Genomic DNA, 22,894 nt, shown 5'->3' on the forward strand with positions numbered 1-22,894 from the left:
TGGGGTGAAAAAGTGTCTTTAGCTCGTCAATTTAACATGTACTAACTTTGGTGTACAGTTTACTTTTTTCTTTTCATTTTATTGTAGCCTAATAGCTGTGTTGTGTCTGGAATTGCCACACAGATTCATTTCAACCACCTGGTTTAGTTCAAATAAACTAGTGTTTTCATTTAAAGTACTTCACTGTTTTAGACTGGTGTCACTGAAACTTTTTTTAGAATGATATGGATAAATTTTAGTGTGGTCATCATTTTAATCAAAATTGACTGATTGTGTTAATCTGCAGCCAAATACTACAATTATATAAGGTGAACATTATATTGTAGGTTACTAATATATATAACATTAAAACGATTACAAGTTTTCCCCCAGCTTGTGCGTTATGCAGTACCATTGATGTGAACTCTTCAAGAAAGTGTCTCATTTTATTATTATATTTTGTGGTGTCTGTAGGGGGCGATCTTAAGTTGTCAGCCATGCCATGTTACCATGATGTTGTACAGTAAACTGAAAACTGGATATTTGTCGAAATCATAGACCGTAAAAAAAAAACAAGTAATAAACACGTAAGCACACGGATAGGAGTGACTAAATAATTACTCGTCTTACTCTCGCAGTAGAAAAAAAAAAAGACCCAGCGCGTGTAAGATCAAGTTTGGTTTCTGGTGGAAATCTGTGGTGAAGAAGTCTGCAGCTCACTTTCCTTTTTGTTGCAGAAAAGACAAGAACATTTCTGTGAGTATGTCGTTCATTCATGCGGTATCATATCAACTTGTTTCACGTTGCTATTTAGTACGCTTTAGTACTGCTGTACGCTTTTAAAGGCAATAGTTAGTCGCTGAAAAACAAAGGCTTTAAAGCAGGGTTCTCAAGTTTTATCAAAAGCTTGGAGTGAGATCACATGCGGTTAGGGGAGGAGCCCAAGGGGAGGAGCCCCAGTGGAGCCCCGCCCCCCAATTTTACCCATTGTTCATAATCAACCAGCACAAATTAAAATTATAACAATTGGTAAATCTGATAAATGACAGAGCAATTCATCACATCAAATATAGCCTACTCTTTAATGTTATATTTCAAAATTACTAAAATATAACAAATTACTCCAAACAGTTTGGAAAAACAAATCTTTTTGCATTTTTCCCTGACATCTTTGAAAAATACAAATGCAATGGCAATGATTAATGTATGTTTTGACAGGATATAAAATATTACCCAGAGCACTCTGCCTTAATACATGTAGCCTTGATGTAACTAGAAAGACTATTAATACAGTATAATATATAATTTAAAATAAAATTTAATTCTTCAATAAACTTAATTCCTTCCCATACCCACTAACATTTCCCTTAGCAAAAGCTTCTGGCTTGGTTGCAAAGTAGTTGTAGAGTTTTTGACTGCATCAATAATAATGTATAAGATTGGCTATATATTAAATGTTCTAGCCTAAAAATGTTAGACGAGCTTTCTTCCAACTTACCTTCTCCATCATGGCCTATGATCACGACGTGTGTTCACGCGATATTGTTGGTTACCTAGTAACGAACGTACGGTGGCCGAGAATGTGTGTGCGTACGTTCGCGCGATAGCCGAGAATGTTCCGTCAACTTCCGTGTGTTTGTGCATCTATGTTGCCTAGTAACGAACGCAATCTGGCCGAGATACGGACGCGCTTGCGGCAGGAAACTTCACTTTGTGTGCCTGCGCCTCGTATACAACGTTATATAAAAATTGCAGGACAACTTGGTTGGCATTGCCTTTTCAGCGTGAGAAATACATGGTGTGGCGTGTGAGCGTGTGAACTGGTTGAATTGCGTGTGTCTCACGGCCAATGCGTGAGACTTGAGAACCCTGTTTAAAGTAACTCTCAAGGCGGCAAGCGTCGAACCGTCACTTTTGCTTTTTTGTTATTGGTGTTATTATTTACTTGCATTATTTATCGTGCATGTCCTTCGTGGTATGGTTAGCTTTATGACTGCGTGTAATTTGATCGAAGTAAGGGAAATACACACTCTCCAACTCCAACAAACCCACACATTGCACACAATGCATTCTCTCTATGAATAGTGTATGGGGAGATAGCCAAATGAAGGGAGGACAGAGTAGGCTACAGCAAAAAAATACTCTATGCAGTAGGCTACTCTTTCATAAATATGGCTTTCTCCACCACGTGAATGCTAATATAAAACTGCTTATTCTATTTCTAGGACTTCAATTTAATAAAGGACAAAATACAACCAGGATGCAAATCAAGATCCTTTCCACTAACAACATTATTCAAACAGGAGAATCAAAACTCTGAAAGAAAGCAGGTGACATACAGAATTCCAGCTCTCATCTATATCAGTGACAATCAAACCTTCCTTGCTTTTGCTGAAAAGAGAAAAACTGCTGACGACACGGATGCAGATGTCCTTGTGATGAGAAAAGGAATATGGAAAGATGAAGGAGTTGAGGTGAGACTTTACATTAATATTTAGTCAGTCTTGTACATTATTACACAGTTCTCTGGAATTTCAGTGTTAATATTAGGCCTGTAGCCTAAAAGTAAAATTATCAAATCATTTCAACTTGAATCAATATTTCATGTCCATTTATTTATTCGGTGAGAAGCATATAATAAGCATAAACTTTGTATTTTAATACAAGATTTTTAATAAGACATGAATACTATCACAATGTTTATTATTATTATTATTATTATTATTTTATATATTTATTTATTTATTTATTTATTTTTCAGTGGAATAGTGGTCATGAGTTGCTCACTTCAGCTTGTCAACCCAACCACCGCAGCATGAATCCATGTCCGGTCTATGAGAGAGATTCCAAGACCCTCTTTCTGTTTTTCACCACTGTTCCTGTTGGGGTCTCTGAACACAAACAAATACATAAAAATGAGAATCAGGCACAACTTTGTTACATAACCAGTAAGGACACTGGCAAGACCTGGAGCCATATTACCGACTTGACAGCAGATGTGATTGGTGAGCAGGTGAAGGACTGGGCCACCTTTGCTGTTGGACCAGGACATGGTGTTCAAATGAAGAGCGGGAGACTGATTATCCCGGCCTATGTGTATCCTTGCCACCCACTCAACTGTAAGCCCACAGCGCATGCATTTGCATTCTACAGTGATAATAAAGGAAGCACTTGGCATGTAGGAAAACGTGTGGATGGTGAGTCTTGTGAGTGTCAGATGGCTGAGATCATAGACGACAAAGGTAACACTACACTCTACTGCAATGCTCGAAGTACATCCGGCCATAGAGTTGAGGCTCTAAGTAAGAGTGATGGAGAAAATTTTGACAAACTTTCATCTAAACATAAGCTGACAGAGACTGGACATGGTTGCCAAGGAAGTGTGTTGAGTTTTGCTCCTGATCAAGCTCCTGAAAACACATGGCTACTCTATTGCCATCCAACCAATCCAAGCAAGAGAACGTGCCTTGGCGTCTACTTGAATAAAACCCCTTTGGATGCCTCTGGATGGGAGGATCATAAATTGATCATCCATTTTGGTCCAAGTGGATACTCAGATCTGGCTCATTGTGGGGATGGAAAACACGTTGCCTGTCTCATGGAATGTGGAGAGATAAGTTATGTTGAAGGCATAGCTTTTGCCCTTTTTAAACTCAGTGATGCCATCCAGGCCAAAGGCGGTGAATGAGACCGCAAAACAAGTCAACATTTTCTTTTAGATAGTAAATTATTAAAATACTGCTAAAATAATGGACATGTACTCAAAAAACTGAGATTAGACATTTTTAGATCTTCAAAATATGAAGATCTAATACAAAACTGTTCAAAAGTTTGGGTTCAGTAAGATTTTTGATTTTAGAAATTAATACTTTTATTCAGAAAAGATGCATTAAATGAATAACGAATCAAAAAACGTTTACATTGAAAATAAATGCTGTTGTTTACATCTTGCTGTTCCCTATTCATCAAAGAAACACTTATTTTCGCAAAATGTAAGCAGCACACTGCACAGCTGCATTCAACCTTCATAATAATAAGAAATATTACTTGAGCACCAAATCTGCTTATTAGAATGATTTCTGAAAGATCATGTGACACTAAAGACTGGAGTTATGATGCTAAAAAATTCAGATTTGCCATTGAAATAAATTAAAACATTTTATTGCAATAATATTTCACAGTGTTGCAGGTTTTTTTACTGTATTTTTGACTTAATAAATGTAGCCTTCGTAACATAAACATTTAAATGTTCAAAAACGTACAAAAAATCGGACTAACCCTAAACCTTTGAATGGTAATGGGTCATTGAAATACTTTCTAATGTATCATTATTATCTAGCAAAAAATATCCATTAATAATAATGCAAAGCAGTTTTGTGCTGTTATTAAATTTCTGTTGTTAATGTGAGTTTTTTTATATTGCAAAAGTGTATAGCCAGCTGCTTTCCTCACTACCGCAACAGTTCTTCCTCCAACCCTCCACTGCTCTTATGCTTTATTTCTGTTCATTTGTTACAAACTTCAAGTAGTCCTTTAGTGCTTGAGTTGTATCTAAAAATATTAAAGTGAATGCAACCCCTTCAATGCCTCTGGTTGAAATCTGTCATAATTGAGCATGCATTATGATCCCAATGTAAAATGTGCAAGCTGTAGTTTTTCTGTAGCCGTAGAGCTGTAGACTCTTGAAATCACTGAATATCTTTAGAAAATAAAAACCCTATAGGGTATTAGTATTGTGTTGCACATGTTGCTTCTGCTGTATCACACCTTATACTTTTCACGTACTGTTACTTTTATTTGAGTGCTCAGTAAAGATAAGGGCCTAGTGTTCTGATAAATATGTGCAGATGTGTGACTGTCAACATAAGGGGTGGAGAGACCATAAATCCTTTTTGACATGAGAGATAATGTTAATGAAATAAGTTAGCCCAGCATTTATAGTTCATGCATGTAACATGCATTTGACATGTGTAGGCTCTTAATTTATTTAATAATTCTCCTACACCAAATGTTGCCATTACAAGCTCATTACACTGGAGTGAAAAATGAAGTCTTAAAGGGATACTCCACCCAAAAATGAAAATTCTGTCATCATTTACTCACCCTCAAGTTGTTGCAAACCTGTATGAGCTTCTTTCTTCTGCTGAACACAAAGGAAGATATTTTGAAGAACGATTGGAACTTTGGCAACATTGACTTCCATAGTATTTTTTTTTCTACTATGGAAGTCAATGGTGCCAAACAACTGTTTGGTTCCAATCGTTCTTCAAAATATCTTGCTTTGTGTTCAGCAGAAGAAAGAAACTCATACAGGTTTGCAACAACTTGAGGGTGAGTAAATGATGACAGAATTTTCATTTTTGGGTGGAGTATCCCTTTAAACTCCTTTAGCTCTTAGTGATAAAATATATTCTCATCTGTCAATGATTTGCCCAGTTCGGTAAACATGATCCGTCTGAGAGTACAAATCACAATGGACGGGCGGTAACTGGAAGATCACCAGATTTTTGCCCAACGATAGCCATGTGATATGCTAGATAATTGAATGTAATAAATAACAGTTAAAGCCATATTTTTTATCTAACACAGCCATTTAAGATTGTGTCAAACAGGAGAACTAATGCAATTTATCTCTATTTTGCATTGCAGTCTTGTCTTTTTCTACCATTTCCAGAAATAAAACATACTGTATGCTTCCCATTCCAGAAGAGTATTTCTCAAAAGTCTAATGCCCTGATCGATTAAAAAAAGTTACACATACATAGAGGACAAAAATGTCCGTGTCAAAAAACTGTCATAAAATGTTGAAGCTTGGGAGCACAGACTTAAGTTTGGTATCATTTTAAAGAAGACTCTTGGCACATTATTGCTGAAGTAAAAAAATAATAATAATAAGTAAATCCCAAAAAAAGTTTTTAGAAAATTAATTTAAAAAGAAAATTATTTATGGATATTATTTTAAATAAAATATGTATTTTATGAAACAAGTTGAACTCTAAAACGGCTAGAAAATCAAAGCCATAAATCTAAATAAGTTGTGTTCCAAATTTGAGGATGATATCTCAAAAAATGTAACCTGGCCCTAGCCAGATGAATTTCGCTCCGCCTAGCTTCACTCACATCCATCTGGAACCTCTTCCATTGAGAGTGATTTCTCCAACCAACTTTATGGTTTAGCCAATCAGGACGCAGGGCGGGAGTTTCATAGATGTGACGTAGTGGAGAAGCGACCGTGAGACTGTTTTGATTCAGACAACAATGGCGGCTCGCATCGAGGAAACAAGCGTTAACATTGATGCTGCTATTTCATCCGTGTTGTCCAATCTACCTAATATTGTTTCATTAAAAGAACATCAGAGAACGGCTCTTAAGGCTTTTGTTGGTGGAAACGATGTTATATAGATCAGTGCCTTCTCCCGACCGGATTCTTCAGCGTCACGGGTTGGCTTCGGTGTGAGTGGTTGAAATAGCACGTCGATAAAGATGACAGACAAGTGTCTTATCCAATCATATGCAAGGATTTTTGATAAGGCCCAGCCTTCTGAAACGCAATTTCAATGGATCGGTTCCAGATGGATGTGAGTGAAGCTAGGCGAAGCGAAATTCATCTGGCTAGGGCCAGGTTACAAAAAATGAGCTTTCAGTAAGATTTTGTTTGGGCGCAGTAACAGATTTTCGCCATTGGGTGCCAGAAAAACCCCACTGGTGCACACAGTAATTGGATTTTAGATTTGCAGTTGAGTTTCTCTCTCTCAAATATTACAAGCACACAAACACACACACATTTTTTTTTATTACACACATACAAACCACACTCAGACACATCCATACCAACACACCCACACAATTATCGTTGCACAATTTATCCAATTGCCTCTATAACATGCCGAAGCAGAAAACAGGAATAAAGCGAGTATTTGCTTTATAGGCCAAACATGGAAAAATGGCACCATCTGATAAAAAATAGTACAAATAATCTTAACAAAGATTGCATTATTTTATAGTTAAATGGCCCTGGGATTAAAAATTACCGTTTTAATGGGTTTCAATTGGGAAATTTTTGTCTAAAAGGCGCTGAGAGGGAATATTTTATGTGTACCTAGTGTAAAATTGATTTTTTTAAAGGAAATGGTGGTGAAATAGTAAAGTTCCAATAAAAATACACACCTGTGCCAAATTTTATGCAGTTAGCATTAACACTGAAAAACTGAAAAGGACAAAAATCTCCATAAGGATGCACAAGGGTTAAAAGCAAGAACATCACACCCTTCAGAGAGAGAGATAAACATGTGTTGAGTGTTTTTTGCAGCACCCTAAATTTCTTAACAGGTTTCAAAGAAACGTCTCCCCTTTCTCAGCATTGAAAGGTGAGACATTTCTTCAAAAATACTGAGTGAAAGTTAAAAAGATTAAGCAAAAGATTAGTTGAGAAAAAAAATGTCAAGAATGTACTTTAAATATGAGGTTTTCCATGTTTGTTGTTGACTATGAATCACCTTGTCCCTGTGTGGTGAGAAATACAAAGAGAAAAAGAAAAAAATAATGAAAAAGAAAAAATAATTTTGTGCAATGGAAAGGTCCCATGGATGTTAATGGTTGTTCATGGATAGCAAGAACCTTTGTTTTATGTGTGTAGTTAGCCTAATCAATAATTATATAATTATTAATATATAACCACATGCTAACTGTTACTTATCGTGATGTTTAATGTTTAACCTAGCTTCTGCAATATCATTGATATAGGATATTATAAATACAGGATGCTCAGCATGTTTTTATTAGACCTGATGAGAGGCTCCTGTAGTGTCTGTGGTGACAACCCTGCTGTGAGAATCATTTGCTGCTTTCTGTGAGTATTGCTTCTTATAGTCTAATAGAGAATTATCAACAAGGACAGAAACCATGGAAGATCCCCATATAGGTTATGGTAAACAAAAATGTTGTCATTTACTGAATTTTAAGTATAAATGAGATAATAATAATAGTAATAATAAAGCACCCCTGTAAAAAATAAAAAAGTGGCATCATTGAATTTGCAGGTTGAAGTGCAAAAACCTTCTTGTGTAACTTTTGTCTGTACAGTGATTGGATTCATTGTTTTGTTTTGGACGTGAGACAGTGTTATATGATTCCTGTATACTTTGTACCTGTGAAGGAAGGCATGACGTTTTCATTCGGGCTGAGTCTCTCTTGACTGTATTTATTATTGAGTATTGTGCATTTTGCAAGGAGCAAGGAAAATGTGGCAGCAGAAGCTATATATACTATATTAGCTATATAATACCTCATAATGACAAAGCAAAAACAAGAATCGTGACATTTTTGCAAATCAAAAAAATATTTACTAAACTACTTGCATAAGTGATGCGAGGAGATAGTCATGATAAAATCCATTTTTATTTCTTAGCAGCAGATGATCAAATAATAAATGAGAAATAATAATATTTCATCCATAATCATGAGTAAAAGTTTAATAAAGAACTAAGATGAACAGTTAAAAATCACTTCTAATATTTATAAATAAAATATGTCATACTCTGGGTATAATATTCTTGCCTATAAAAAAGCAAAGTTGTTGAGAGATCTCTCTTTCTGTAAGAGACTGACCTACACAGAGAATATGTCTTCCTTTTTATACAGTTAAAGATGAGCAAAGCCAAGTTCCTCTTTTAATTGCCTACTGAAACAAGCCTCACCAGACACAGCTAGATTAGATATCTGGCTTTTGTGGTTCTGATGCCCCTTGGGTGAAAGTACAGTTTGTCATAACGCAGACCATATGCAACAGAAATACAGAAATTCGTCTCAATACACACTACACATTAGTATCTACAGAAACTGCAGCTGTACACCTTTCCTACTTGCTAGATGTTTTTTTTTTTTTTATGAAAACATGATAGAAACATGATATTTTAAAAAAAACTAAAACATTTTTTTCAACTGTGGTCTGGCTGTTAGACCTCTGCACATGTCTACAGAAAAGAACAAAAGGTCAACCAAGTCAACTGAGAGACATAATAGATGAAAAGAGCATTAAACATACATTTCAAATGATATTAAGAATAAACACAACAAATATATTATTTCTTAAGATATGATTGTTAGATTTGATTAAATGATAAAACATAAACAAGATATATAAAACAAATATTTTCTACTTCCAAAGTATTCAAACCCTTTTCTGGCTACTGTCTTGTTACCGATACTGATGCTGTTTATTCTTTTTCTAGAGCTCAACTTTAACAATGGGTAACAAGACACCATCAAGAAGCAATTTAGATCGTCTTAAAAACATAAACAAAACAACAATATACAAACAGGAACCGCCTCAAAGTTGGTGTTGCTGTTGTAAAAAACAAGTGACATACAGAATTCCAGCTCTCGTGTATCTCAATGACGATCAAACCTTCCTTGCCTTTGCTGAAAAGAGAAAAACATTAAGTGACACAAGTGCAGAAGTGCTTGTGATGAGAAGAGGAACATGGGATAATGGCAAGAAGATTAAACAAGTTGAGGTACAAATTCATTTTTTAACAACTTCGCTATTTCATAGATACTTTACACAACCTAGCATGAAAACAGTCATGATGCTTTTTTATTTCAGTGGGTCAATGGTCATCAGTTGCTCACTTCAGCTTGTCTACCAAACCACCGCAGCATGAATCCATGTCCGGTCTATGAGAGAGATTCCAAGACCCTTTTTCTGTTTTTTTGTGAGTATTCCCAATGGGGTCTCTGAATACGAACAAATACGGACAAATAAGAGCCAAGGACGACTTTGTTATGTAACCAGTAAGGACGCTGGCAAAACCTGGAGCCAAACTACAGACTTGACAGCAGATGTGATTGGTGAGCAGGTGAAGGGCTGGGCCCCCTTTGCTGTTGGACCAGGACATGGTCTTCAAATGAAGAGCGGGAGACTGATTATCCCGGCCTATGCATATCGATACACTGGCAAACCTGATTGCACATCATGTTGCTGCTTATCATTTTGCTGTTTCACATCTTATGCTTTAGCATTCTACAGCGATGATAAAGGAAGCACATGGAAAGCAGGAAAACAAATGTCTGTTGAGTCATGTGAGTGTCAGATGGCTGTGATCATAGATGAAAAAGGTACCAGTACTCTGTACTGCAATGCCAGAACCCGCCTTGGCTACAGAACGGAGGCACTGAGCTACAACTCTGGAGAGGATTTTGACAAAGTTTTAACCTCACATAAACTAATAGAGACTGGGAAAGGTTGCCAAGGCAGTGTGTTGAGTTTTCTTGAACAGAGTAGTCCTCCAAAGACATTGCTGCTCTACTCTCATCCATCCAATCCAAAAAAGAGAGTGGATCTTGGTCTCTACTTGAATAAATCTCCATTGGATTCCTCTGGGTGGCCGGATGAACCTTTACTTATATTGCATGATGGTCCCAGTGCATATTCAGATCTGGTTGAGTATGAGCCTGGACACTTTGCTTGTCTCTTGGAGTGTGGGAAGGAACATGAGAATGAAGAAATTGCCTTTTTGCTGTTCGAACTCCCTGAGAAAAAACTGTGAATGTGTACATTTAGTATTAATTGAATACTCAAGAGTCAAGTACTTTCAAATGAATTGTTGATCTAATGTAACTTTTTTTTTTTCATTTATAGCATTACATACTTTATAGAGCTATTACAAAATATGTATTTTATTATAATGTTAATTTCTTCAATGCCAGTATCTCCTAATTTGTTTATTCTTAACATTGTGTAAGCTGAAAAACTTCTAGAAAATATAATTTCCTATAATTCATGTCATCAAAAAAACCCCAGCAGAAATCCTTTACATACTTTTCCCCCCACTCGGGTTTGTTGCTGCAAACTGCTTCTTTTAATAATGTTCTGGAAACTATCTATTTGGAACCAGAGATTCGACATAATAGTCACTGTCAGCAACTTAGTTGATGATATGTGTTGTGTATAATTCTTGAACTGATCTATTACACACTAAACTCATATAATGGACAATTTAAAGCATATATTTCATGTTTCATCTCTGATTAGTGCGAAATGCATGTGACTTCTAAATGCAACAAATTGTGGCAGAGATATTAATATACAATCAAATGTAACATGAATAAACATTCAAATGTAACCTGAACATGGTTTACTCATTTTTAAAATTAATGGCTTCTCTTCTGTTTTGCATACGTGACAATGAAGTCCATTGCCAACACAACAACAAAAACAGTCCACGACAACGTCAAAACAGTCACTGGACAAACACTGAAACAATATTACATAATATGAACACTGACGTCCTCCGTGGTCATTTTCACTACAATCGATAATTGAGATGCAAGATGACGCCAACTGTTTTTATGAAGCAGAATAAAGTATTCCAGAGAGCCATGTAATAATATAGTTTATTGACTTAACAGTCATTGTAAAAGTTTAAAGACATTATTTTTTAATTGTTTGATGTTAATTCATATACCCGTAGCAAATCTGTTAAAAACATGAATATGGTGTATGCATGCATCACAGAACAGTTTTGTCTAATGATCAGCAACATCATCTGTCAGTGATTATGTCCACCCAGTCCCATACATGTAGAGATCCATCCGTAGCTGCTGAGAGAAGAGTGTTTGGTCGTGACTGATGCCAAGAATGGGTGGTGATAACAGCTGGGGAACCACTGTATTTTGCATCATGTGACATTTCATGACCTCTGTGTGAAAAAATTGGCTGAGGGCTCTGGGCCTCTGTGCTCCAATCTGTTGTGTTATAAATGTGAACTGTTCCATCAAACCCTTCAAAAAAGAAAATTGTCATGTCATGGGCATGTAATCAATGGTCTTCACACAGGTCCACATTATGAAATACGTATACAACAATTTGTATTAATTCTACCTTACAAGACTAATTATTAGCTCATTTCAGAAAGGAAAAAGCTCTACTTACCAGACACAGCCAGACAACTGTCGAGAACAGGAGCCCAGGAAATGTTCAGAAAGTCATTGTTTGGTGGACTGTGTTGGACATTTAGTTGGGTTTGACAAATTGGACTCAGTAAATCTCTTAGGTCTGACAGCAGAATGTGAGCGGAGGATGAGAGTCTTGCTACAATAGAAGATTCAGACAGGGAGCCGTCACTCCTCAACCCAAATGACCAGTGCAAACCACTCTTACTCTCTTCCAGAGGATAAAGAGCAGTTAAGGGATCTCTTGTGTCACCCATGAGCAGAGTGCCATTGCTCGCACAAATGAGAAACACATGAGCATTCACAAACTTTAAGCCACTCACTGAATCTAAGGACTCATTTCCTGTAAAAATAAAAGACAAACAAATAAATCATATATATGTATCATTTCATATATATATATACACACTGAACAAAATTATAAACGCAACACTTGTTTTTGCCCCCATTTTTCATGATTTGAACTCAAAGATCTAAGACTTTTTCTATGTACACAAAAGGCATATTTCTCTCAAATATTGTTTACAAATCTGTCTAAATCTGTGTTAGTGAGCACTTCTCCTTTGCCGAGATAATCCATCCACCTCACAGGTGTGACATATCAAGATGCTGATTAGACAGCATGATTATTGCACAGGTGTGCCTTGGGCTGGGCACAATAAAAGACCACTCTAAAATGTGCAGTTTTATCACACAGCACAATGTCACAGATGTCGCAAGTTTTGAGGGAACATGCAATTGGCATGCTGACTACAGGAATGTCCACCAGAGCTGTTGCCCGTGAATTAAATGTTCTTTTCTCTACCATAAGCCATCTCCAAAGGCGTTTCAGAGAATTTGGCAGTGCATCCAACCGGCCTCACAACTGCAGACCACGAGTAACCACACCAGCCCAGGACCTCCACATCCAGCATTTTCACCTCCAAGATCGTCTGAGGCCAGCCACCCGGACAGCTGCTGCAACAATCAGTTTGCATAACCAAAGAATATCTGCACAAACTCTCAGAAACCGTCCCAGGGAAGCTCATCTGCATGCTCATCGTCCTCATCGGGTCTCGACCTGACTGCAATTCGTCGTCGTAACCGACTTGAGTGGACAAATGGCAGACAGCGTGTATGGCGTCGTGTGGGTGAGCATTTTGCTGATGTCAACGTTGTGAATCGAGTGGCCCATGGTGGCAGTGGGGTTATGGTATGGGCAGGCATATGTTATGGACAACGAACACAGGTGCATTTTATTGATGGCATTTTGAATGCACAGAGATACCATGACGAGACCCTGAGGCCCATTGTTGTGCCATTTATCCACGACCATCACCTCATGTTGCAGCATGATAATGCACAGCCCCATGTTGCAAGGATCTGTACACAATTCCTGGAAGCTGAAAACATCCCAGTTCTTGCATGGCCAGCATACTCACCGGACATGTCACCCATTGAGCATGTTTGGGATGCTCTGGATCGGCGTATACGACAGCCTGTTCCAGTTCCTGCCAATATCCAGCAACTTCGCACACTCATTGAAGAGGAGTGGACCAACATTCCACAGGCCACAATCAACAACCTGATCAACTCTATGCGAAAGAGATGTGTTGCACTGCGTGAGGCAAATGGTGGTCACACCAGATACTGACTGGTTTCTGTGACATTGTGCTGTGTGATAAAACTGCACATTTTAGAGTGGCCTTTTATTGTGGCCAGCCTAATGCACACCTGTGCAATAATCACGCTGTCTAATCAGCATCTTGATATTCCACACCTGTGAGGTGGATGGATTATCTTGGCAAAGGAGAAGTGCTCACTAACACAGATTTAGACAGATTTGTGAGCAATTTTTGAGAGAAATAGGCCTTTTGTGTACATAGATCTTCAGCTCATGAAAAACGGGGGTAAAAACAAAAGTGTTGCGTTTTATAAATTTGTTGTATATACAGTCAAGCCCGAAATTATTCATACCCCTGGCAAATTCTGACTTAAAGTTACTTTTATTCAACCAGCAAGTTTTTTCTTGATTAGAAATGACACAGGCGTCTCCCAGAAGATAAGACGATGTACAAGAGGCATCATTGTGGAAACAATTATTACTCACATTTACATTTGAACAAAAAGTGGCATGTCCAAAATTATTCATACCCTTTGCAAACTGTCACAGTCTATGGGAAAATCCAAGGATCTATACCATTCCAAATAGTCCAAGCTGTTCTAAAGCATCCTAATTACCCTGATTCATAGGGAACAGCTGTTTTAAATCAACTCAACAGGTGAAAAACAGAAGCTCCCTGCTGTTGGTTTGTGGACAGTAGGGGTGTGCGATATTGACAAAAAATGATATCTCGATATTTTCTGGGCTTTTCTCGATAACGATTATTAGACAATATTTTGCCGAGTGTGTTTATTGTGTTGGTACTCTGGCAGGTTTAGCACTGTCGTGGACAGACTCCTAAAGCTTTTGATATTCTTCATAGGCTACTCTCTTGTGTCAGATCACAGCAGTGACAGAAATTATTTTTTTCCAATATGTTTCAATTGATTTTTACCTAATATGGGCATTTTTACCTTCATAAAGCTAATTTTTAAAGCCTAATTAAATTGTCAATTTTATCAATTTAATCAAAATCAATTATAAAAATAAGACACAATAGGGCTGTTACCAATCAACTGAAATCAGTATCAACAAAATTAATCTTTGCAATATTGAATATTGATATTTAAAATGATTTAAAACAAGAAAAGATACTTTGAAGGGTTAGTTCACCCAAAAATGAAAATTCTATCAGTAATTACTCACCCTCATGTTGTTCCAACCCCGTAAGACTTTCGTTCATCTTCGGAACACAAATTAAGATATTTTTGATTAAATCTGAGAGCTGGATCACTCCTCTAGCTTCTTAAGGGATCGAAACTGGCCGGCCGAAAAGTTATGAAAGACATCGTTAAAATAGTCCGAATGACTACAGTGGCTCAATCTTAAAGGGATACTTCACCTCTGGAAAGATGAATGTGTATTTAAAATAGGTCATTTATGTAGAAGAAATATGAAATTATTTTTGAATTTGGAGCTTTCTAGACTGAGAAAAGCCAGAAAATGTATTTTTGGCTTATGTGGATGAAAGACAACAACTCCCAGAATGCACTTGCTTCGCTGCCCTAGGAGGCCACGCCTACCGGTAACAGAGCGCAGTAGTAAAACAACAAGTCTAGGCTACTAGTGAGTCTCCGTGATGAGTCTGCCCGAAAATGTGTTTCGAGATCACCCAAAATGTCCGGGATTCGGCTTTTGCGTTCTACCGTCGCCTTTCATTATGTTTACTGTGGCGAGCAGGACGAGGCTAGGGCCGCGGGAGAACTGCGCGAGGCCGGTGGCGTGATTACCGATGAGCGACACCTGTGAGACGCACCGGTCTCGTATCTCTCACGGAGGAGCGGGAATTTTCTTAGCAATGTTAAAACGCACATCAACCGATCACTTGTTTAGCGTTCATGTGAACACTACATTCAGATTCACCAATCGGAATGAATTCAGTTAGATTGAAACAAAAGGTGCGCATGTAAACAATGAATGGCGACTGCAGAAAGCAAAAGCTAAATCCCGGACATCGACGGTCGGACATGTCCGGGAAAAAAGAGGATGGTAACCCCTACTACTCAGCTTTCTCCACAGAACAAGAGCCTGCTAGCTTAGCTTCCAAGTAAAGATGGCCGACACTATGTGTACATTCTGTGAGTGAGATCCCACCCTCTATGGGCGGGTTGAGAACATGCGGGACAGCCCCTACTACTGGCTGTAATCTTTAGCCTCTGGCCAAAAAATCCTCCGATGACGCAAAATGACGATTTTTGCGTCATCGGAGGATTTTTTCCAGACAAAAAATACATAAATCTCTCGTCTCAGGGGGATATGAGGGTGGAAAGCATGGTAATTCGAAAATACTACAGGTTTTCTACTAATACAAAAGCTTAATGCTAAATCCTAAAGTATCCCTTTAAGTTTATCAAGCGTCGAGAATACTTTTTGTGCGCAAAAAACAAACAAAAATAATGACTTTATTCAACTACACATTTCCTTCCCTGTGGGCCTTGAGATTTCACGTAGTGGAACTGCTCAAAGCTTCTGTGTTGTACGTCACACGTAGGCTCACTATTGGCCGATGCTGGTCATGTGTGTGATGCGTGTGACGTACAACCTAGAAGCTTTGTGCAGTTCCACTACGTGAAATCTCAAGGCCCACAGGGAAGGAAATGAGTAGTTGAATAAAGTCGTTATTTTTGTTTGTTTTTTGCGCACAAAAAGTATTCTCATCGCTTGATAAACTTAAGATTGAGCCACTGTAGTCACTTGGACTAATTTAACGATGTCTTTCATAACTTTTCGGCCTGCCAGTTTCGATCCCTTAAGAATATGGAGGAGTGATCCAGCTCTCAGATTTAATCAAAAATATCTTAATTTGTGTTCCGAAGATGAACGAAAGTCTTATGGGGTTGGAACAACATGAGGGTGAGTAATTACTGACAGAATTGTCATTTTTGGGTGAACTAACCCTTTAAATGTGAAATTGAAACCGCCAGTAGGGGGCAGCGAGTCACTGTTAATGAGCGAATCATTGAGATTCAACCGATTCATTCAAACGGCTGATTCTTCAAGGAAAGAATCATTTGACTTAATCTGTCCAAAGGGGGTAATCCATCGACCGGAAGTTGAAGCCGGCAGGGTGCCGCCATCTTGTAGCAGAACTTCACTTGCGTTAGCATTTCCATTGACTCCCATTCATTTTGGCGTCACTTTGACAGCGAATAACTTTACATCTGAGGCGTTTTAAGACTCCATTTGTCCATTATTTATTTCTAAAGAAACACGACAATGTATAAAAGGCTCCATTACTTTGTATCTTACGTTATGGCCCCGTAGAAGCCGTTTTTTAAAAACTAGGCTAACGATTGCATCATAACACGCGACTCTCTGGCGCACACTAGAGAAAATTACCGTATAGACAGAAGTAGAAACTCACGCGCAATCGGGGGGACGTGGAGGCATAAAGTCAAGGGAGAACCCCATAGAGAGTTGTAAAGTTGCTCCTGCTGCGAGCTCATGGACAGCTAATACTCACGATCTCCGGCTCTGCAAGTTTCGGAAGGGAATGATTCAGATTCCTATTGGCACAGCCACTAAAATATTTACGTCTGTCAGACAGGTTGCTCACGTCATCAAGCTTAGTTTGAGTCGGTTTGAGTCTGCGCGTCAGAAACGGAAGACGGAAGTGCTCAAAAATCGCTAAAAATGGGCTTCAACTGTCTCAACTGAGTTCCAATGAGATAGCTCTGTCCATTTCTTATACTGTCTATGATCTGTCCTAGTCAACCGATTCGCTCAAACGGCTGATTCACTCAGTACGGAAACACCGCCGTGTGTGTGTCTTTGTTTTGAACTATTTTCGTTGGCAAAATAGAGCAAAAACAGGCAATATGGCATCTAAAATTTAAGTCACTTAATATTAACTTCTTGTTTATTAAACTTGTATAAAATTTGTAAGATTTGTTATCATGCTGATATTTGGAGAAAACTGCACTCGTGATATTTATTACTAAATGCTATAAATAAAGACTAAATCACGCAGCGAAAGCGTGCACTCTAAATGTGCTCCCGCACTAGTCTAATCTACAAGACCACATCACGTAGAGTATGCATGCACTGTCTGTGTGTGTGTGTGTGTGTGTGAGGGATAGGCTGTACTCGATAATGTCAAATCGCACATCGTTAAAACAACAATTACTATATTATTGCAGACCATATCGCACACCCCTAGTGGACAGTCATGGCTAAGACAAAGGAGCTCACCGAGGACCTGCGGCTGCGCATTGTGGCTGCTCACAAGTCAGGAAAGGGCTATAAGACCATATCTACATGTTTTGAAGTTCCAGTGGCTACAGTGCAAAGTATTATTAAAAAATACAAGACGTTCCACACTATGAAAAATCTCAGAGGACGTGGTCGGAAGCCAAAAGTGACACCTGTGCTGGCCAGGAGAATAGTGTGAGAGGTAAAAAAAGAATCCAAGGATCACCACCAAGGCCATCCTGATGAATCTGGGCTCTGCTGGTGACAACATCTCAAGGCAAACAGTCCAACGGACACTGCACAACGCTGGGTTCAACGGACGCAGACCAAGGAGGACACCACTCCTCCAGAAAAGGCACACAAAAGCCCGCTTGGCCTTTGCAAATGCTCATCTGGACAAAGAAGAAAACTTCTGGTCTTCTGTTTTATGGTCAGATGAAACAAAAATTGAATTGTTTGGCCACAATGAGCCTTCATTTGGCGTAAAAAAGGAGAAGCCTTCAACCCTAAGAACACCATCCCCACTGTCAAACATGGTGGTGGGAACCTAATGGTTTGGGGTTGTTTTTCAGCCGGTGGACCAGGGAACCTAATCCCAGTAAACGGCACCATGAAAAAGGAGCAATACATCAAAATTCTCAACAACAACATCAGGCAGTCTGCAGAGAAACCTGGCCTTGGGGACCAGTGGACATTTCAGCACGACAACGACCCAAAACACACAGCAAAGGTGGTGAAGAAATGGTTAGCAGACAAAAACATTAACGTTTTGCAGTGGCCCAGCCAGAGTCCTGACTTAAATCCCATTGAGAATCTGTGGAGGGAGCTAAAGATCAGGGTGAGGAGGTTTCAGCTTGTAGGGCAAGGAGACCCTACAAGGTGAAAGAGTTGGAGCTCATCGCTAAAGATGAATGGGCAAAAATACCAGTGGAGACATGCAAAAAGCTGGTCAGCAATTATAGCAAGTGTTTGATTGCTGTAATAGCCAATAAAGGCTTTTCTATTGATTATTATGACGGGTATGAATAATTTTGGACATGCCACTTTTTGTTCAAATGTAAATAAAAGATTCATAATAATTTTTTCCACAATGATGTGTCTTGCACATTGTCTTATCTTCTAGGAGACGCCTGTGTCATTTCTAATCAAGAAAAAACTTGCTGGTTGAATAAAAGTAACTAGGTCAGAATTTGTCAGGGGTATGAATAATTTCGGGCTTGACTGTATATATATATATATATATATATATATATATTAAGGCTGTCAACGTTAACACGTGCGATTAATTTTTGTCCAGTTTAACGCGTTCAAATATTTAACTCAATTAACGCAGCATCCGTTTATTTTTGTCATCCTTTTGCTAGCTTTACATTATATGATCCCGCTCTTATTCATGCAAATGCTTTTAAACCATTCAAGCGCGACAAGACAAAAGAGAATGCGCTTCCTGCGAATGTCCTGTCTGTATGACAATCTATGTTTCCATCCACACGTTTTTATCCGAATTAAGTGATATCGAATGAAAAATGCCTTATGGAAACAGTAAAATTCGATTGAATTTCATGAATATCGACTCAAATGAAATACGTTCGGTCTCATCGGATTTTATCTTGATCGATATACGGCTTATGCGATAAACGCTGATGGAAACGTTATTTGCCGAATAAATAATGAATTGCGATTAAGTTTTAGGTCCTTTTATGGTTGCAACACGCCACAAAACATAGAAGAAGTTTTAGTTCATTTCCGCCCAGTATTTCCGCTCTGTTTGCGCACACATGGCGGGTGTCAACAAAGACAGATGGAAGTGGACAAAGCAAAAAAATGCTTCAACCAAAGGGTTTCCGTGAAGTGTCTCTGAACCACAATCTCCCAGAACTGTTTGGAGCGCTGTCGTTCCCACACCACAGCCCGCCTCCGTTGTCGTCGGGCATTTACGTGCATCTGCATCATCATAGCAATGTGTTGATAGCGTCGTTGTTTTATTATAGCTTGTTATTACATGACTTGGTTGAATTCTTATGTAGAATGCGGTCTGTTATTTCTTGATAACAGACGCTGCTAAGTATAACACACCGTTGCCATGAAAAACAGAGCGTTGCCATGGACGCAGTTCAGAGACGGAACGGACTATTTTCTTTAGCGGAAGCAAATCATTTTTAAATCAAACTCCTTTTTAGATCAATATTTTGTGTCAAATTATTGATTTATTTGGTAGGTAGCCATGTAATAAGCGGGATAATGTATAGCGAGGCGGTTGTTATAGCGAATACAACCCCTTCAGGCTAACAACCGCCTCGCTATACATTATCCCTTACATATTATGTCGCTATCAGCTGGCACATAAGCACTATTAGGCTACAACTTGTGCAATATTGATCATTTGTTGGTAGATGGCACGATCCATTTTGTCTAGCAAAACTTTGCTCGCAAATGTTTGCTTGAATGTTGTGCGATTCAGTGCGAAAATGAATGGAAACACCTTAAAATGTCACAAATCAATTCGATATACCAATTTGATCGCAAAACAGCATGTGACGTCATTACGTACAGGTTTTTATTCGCTTTAAAGCCGTTGGATGGAAACACACTTTCACCAGCTTTATTCGCATGAGTTTTTTTACCGAACTTCAGATAATTCGATTGACAAGTAGTTGGAAACTTGGCTACACACACACAGAAAAACGAGCGCCAGTATTGAGCGCACAGACAGCGTGCCAGAATACAGTTCTCTTTTTCATGTTGAACGAAGATTAACACAAAATGTCCGTTTTGTCGAGTTTCCTGATAACATAAGAGCAGTCTTAAATTAGTTAAATGAAGTCTTAAATAAACGTAAAGAGTTGTGAGAGAATGAGGCACGTGTGAGATTCGCATCATGTGCAGCAGCGGCTGGTTTTTAAAGGGACAGCAGCCAATAATGCTGTCTGTCAGTAAAGTTAATCAAAGAACAAAGGGAACAGAGAAATTTACTCTTCTCTTGACTAAAGAACTTTTGTAGCTTTAGTCTATATTTAACCTATAATTTATGCCGTGTGGACTGTTTGATAACTTTATTACATTTTAGTATATTGTTCTGTATGTGTTAGACAGGTAGGAAGGGCACAGGTAAATATGACATTTATTATGTGAGGACTCAGGACTGTTTGAAGTTCACTTAAATTTAAAGTTGTGATATGTTATAATAAATATAATAAATGTTAAGCAAAAAATGTATAGCTTTCAATTACACTGTAATGTTGAATGGCTATAATTAATGTTTAAAATTGGGGGGTGGGGTCTTTATACTGTCTTTATGTTGTCTCTACATTCATTTGGAAATTAACTGTGATATTACTGCAATATAAAATATATAAACTAAATATAAACCTAAAGTGTTTTTAATTGCGATTAATCAGAAAGAATTGTGATTAATCAAGTTTTTTTTTTTATCGATTGACTGCACTAATATATATATATATACTAATATTTAAATTAAAACTCGTTAACTAATGTAAAAACTGGGTTTTAATATTTAATAAATTCATAAATATATTATATTTAAATTAAAACTCATTAAAAACAACAGTAAAAAAGGTTAAGGTTAATAGGTTTTGATATTACCTAATGTATACAGAACCCGTCCTGTTGCTATCTCTGTCAGCTGAACATCACTTATAGAAGAACCATGAAGAACTGTTGGATCATCTGTCAATCCAGGTGCTATTTTAATGCCTTTTGCTGATGTGCTCTTGAGGTTTATGACTCCAGTCCTTTTTATAACATCTGTATTGAAAAATGGTACAATACTATGTAACATGTTCCATGAATACAAAAATATTTTAAAATAATAATTTAAAAATAATAAGTATTTTGTATTTTGTAGACAATTACACAGGACTCAAAATATACATTATTATTTTCTTATTGTTAATCCCATTTGTAATTAACAACACAGACATATATCCTACCACTATCATCGCCTCCAATATCCCAAATCTGCAACGTCGAACTAGAACTTCCACTAGTCACCACACACCTGTAAAGAACGGCTAATATTACGAGAGAAAAAGAAAAGTCTCGACCAATGGTTCCCAAATAGAAAAATTTAACTAATCATATAATCATGCACATACATAGCTAAATAAATAGGCCTATACATTGTTCAAACTGAGAAGAATTGAACATTTCTCAATATCTTTCTGTTGTAGACAGACAGTCAAATCAAACTGCAGTTTTTTGCCTCAATACATAGTTTGAACTGGATAGTTACAATAGATCAAATTTGATAAATGTATTATCAACTATCTCATTTAGCAGATGACATTAATGTCCACTTCTGTTCTTAACATATCTAATTCTTACCTCGTTCCAGGGATATGTATCAAACACTCAAAAGGTTCCTCTGAAAAGCCACCACGCTGTACTTTGAAGTCTCTTTCTGCACAAAGACCCTATGTTGTGACCAATAGGCAGTTAAATTAATTGCACATTCAAAATGCGTAGGCTACCAGAATTGCATTTCTTTATTCACCTGGTTGTCGCCTGCATATAACTTAAGAGGCAGAAGTAATTCTAATATTTCACTTTTTGCTCCATTGTATCCTGCAACACAAATACCTGGAATATAAAAGAGAAAACTGCCTTTAACGGATTTTATATTTTATCGGTCTACTGTCTACATGTTTCAGAGATCCAGAGATGATTTACTTTTGTCACCCGTCCACTCTATTACTTTTGTCGGATGCTCCAGTTGAAATACATGCAGGTCTTTGTATCTGAAATCAAGAAGACGCAGATGAAACGCGATGCCCAAACATGATGTCTATGTAGGAAATGAGTGTTGGAAATGTGATTTGAGACACAACCACTACTGACAGTCAAATGCAAGTCTACTGTTGTCTGACTCACGTGTTTAGAGACTCCATAAACCAGTCATCAGCTTCATCAGAGGAAATGTCCATGCTGAATAATTGTTCACTTCCAAAACAAAGTAATAATAATTATAATAGAAACAAAAATATCTCTCAGTCCTCCATAAGTTTATTCATCGGGAGATAAAAAAAAAGGTTAATATTTCCGGCACATGTTCTTCTGTACTCCTGATGTGTTTTTTAAAGTCGATATTGCGTTGTCGCCATCTGGCGGCAC

At 37.8% G+C, this 22,894-nt stretch overlaps 2 protein-coding genes and 1 pseudogene across 2 annotated transcripts; 2 read left to right on the forward strand and 1 right to left on the reverse strand.

The window, feature by feature from the left end:
* The first annotated feature begins 626 nt into the window (after positions 1–626).
* On the forward strand, positions 627–4,134 carry LOC130096550 (sialidase-3-like). Its single transcript, XM_056263095.1, has 3 exons — positions 627–735; positions 2,205–2,453; positions 2,741–4,134. Exons 2-3 carry the CDS (start codon positions 2,418–2,420, stop codon positions 3,665–3,667), a joined length of 963 nt encoding a protein of 320 aa, XP_056119070.1. The 5' UTR covers positions 627–735; positions 2,205–2,417; the 3' UTR covers positions 3,668–4,134.
* Positions 4,135–7,278: 3,144 nt separating this feature from the next.
* Positions 7,279–10,775, forward strand: LOC130096472 (sialidase-4-like; annotated as a pseudogene).
* A 680-nt stretch (positions 10,776–11,455) lies between these two features.
* wdr73 (WD repeat domain 73) lies at positions 11,456–22,793 on the reverse strand. The gene is made up of 8 exons (XM_056262965.1): positions 22,655–22,793; positions 22,454–22,521; positions 22,278–22,363; positions 22,109–22,197; positions 21,715–21,782; positions 21,368–21,529; positions 11,912–12,274; positions 11,456–11,760 (listed from the first exon to the last, which is right to left on the reverse strand). The coding sequence occupies exons 1-8, from the start codon at positions 22,705–22,707 to the stop codon at positions 11,522–11,524; spliced, it is 1,128 nt and encodes a 375-aa protein (XP_056118940.1). The 5' UTR covers positions 22,708–22,793; the 3' UTR covers positions 11,456–11,521.
* Between the last annotated feature and the right edge of the window lie 101 nt (positions 22,794–22,894).

The sequence above is a fragment of the Rhinichthys klamathensis genome, unplaced genomic scaffold, assembly GCF_029890125.1.
Source record: "Rhinichthys klamathensis goyatoka isolate OS25496 unplaced genomic scaffold, OSU_Roscu_1.1 h1tg000197l_1, whole genome shotgun sequence".
Lineage (NCBI taxonomy): Eukaryota > Metazoa > Chordata > Actinopteri > Cypriniformes > Leuciscidae > Rhinichthys > Rhinichthys klamathensis.

Bases quoted from the DNA above. Each gene is read 5' to 3' on its own strand.
- LOC130096550 (XM_056263095.1), top strand. From the start codon at position 2,418: ATGAGAAAAGGAATATGGAAAGATGAAGGAGTTGAG. The intron at 2,454-2,740 runs GTGAGACTTTAC...TTTATTTTTCAG, and splicing joins GGAAAGATGAAGGAGTTGAG to TGGAATAGTGGTCATGAGTT.
- wdr73 (XM_056262965.1), bottom strand. From the start codon at position 22,707: ATGGACATTTCCTCTGATGAAGCTGATGACTGGTTTATGGAGTCTCTA. The intron at 21,783-22,108 runs GTAAGAATTAGA...CGTTCTTTACAG, and splicing joins ATACATATCCCTGGAACGAG to GTGTGTGGTGACTAGTGGAA. The intron at 12,275-21,367 runs GTAATATCAAAA...TTATTTTTACAG, and splicing joins ACGGGTTCTGTATACATTAG to GAAATGAGTCCTTAGATTCA.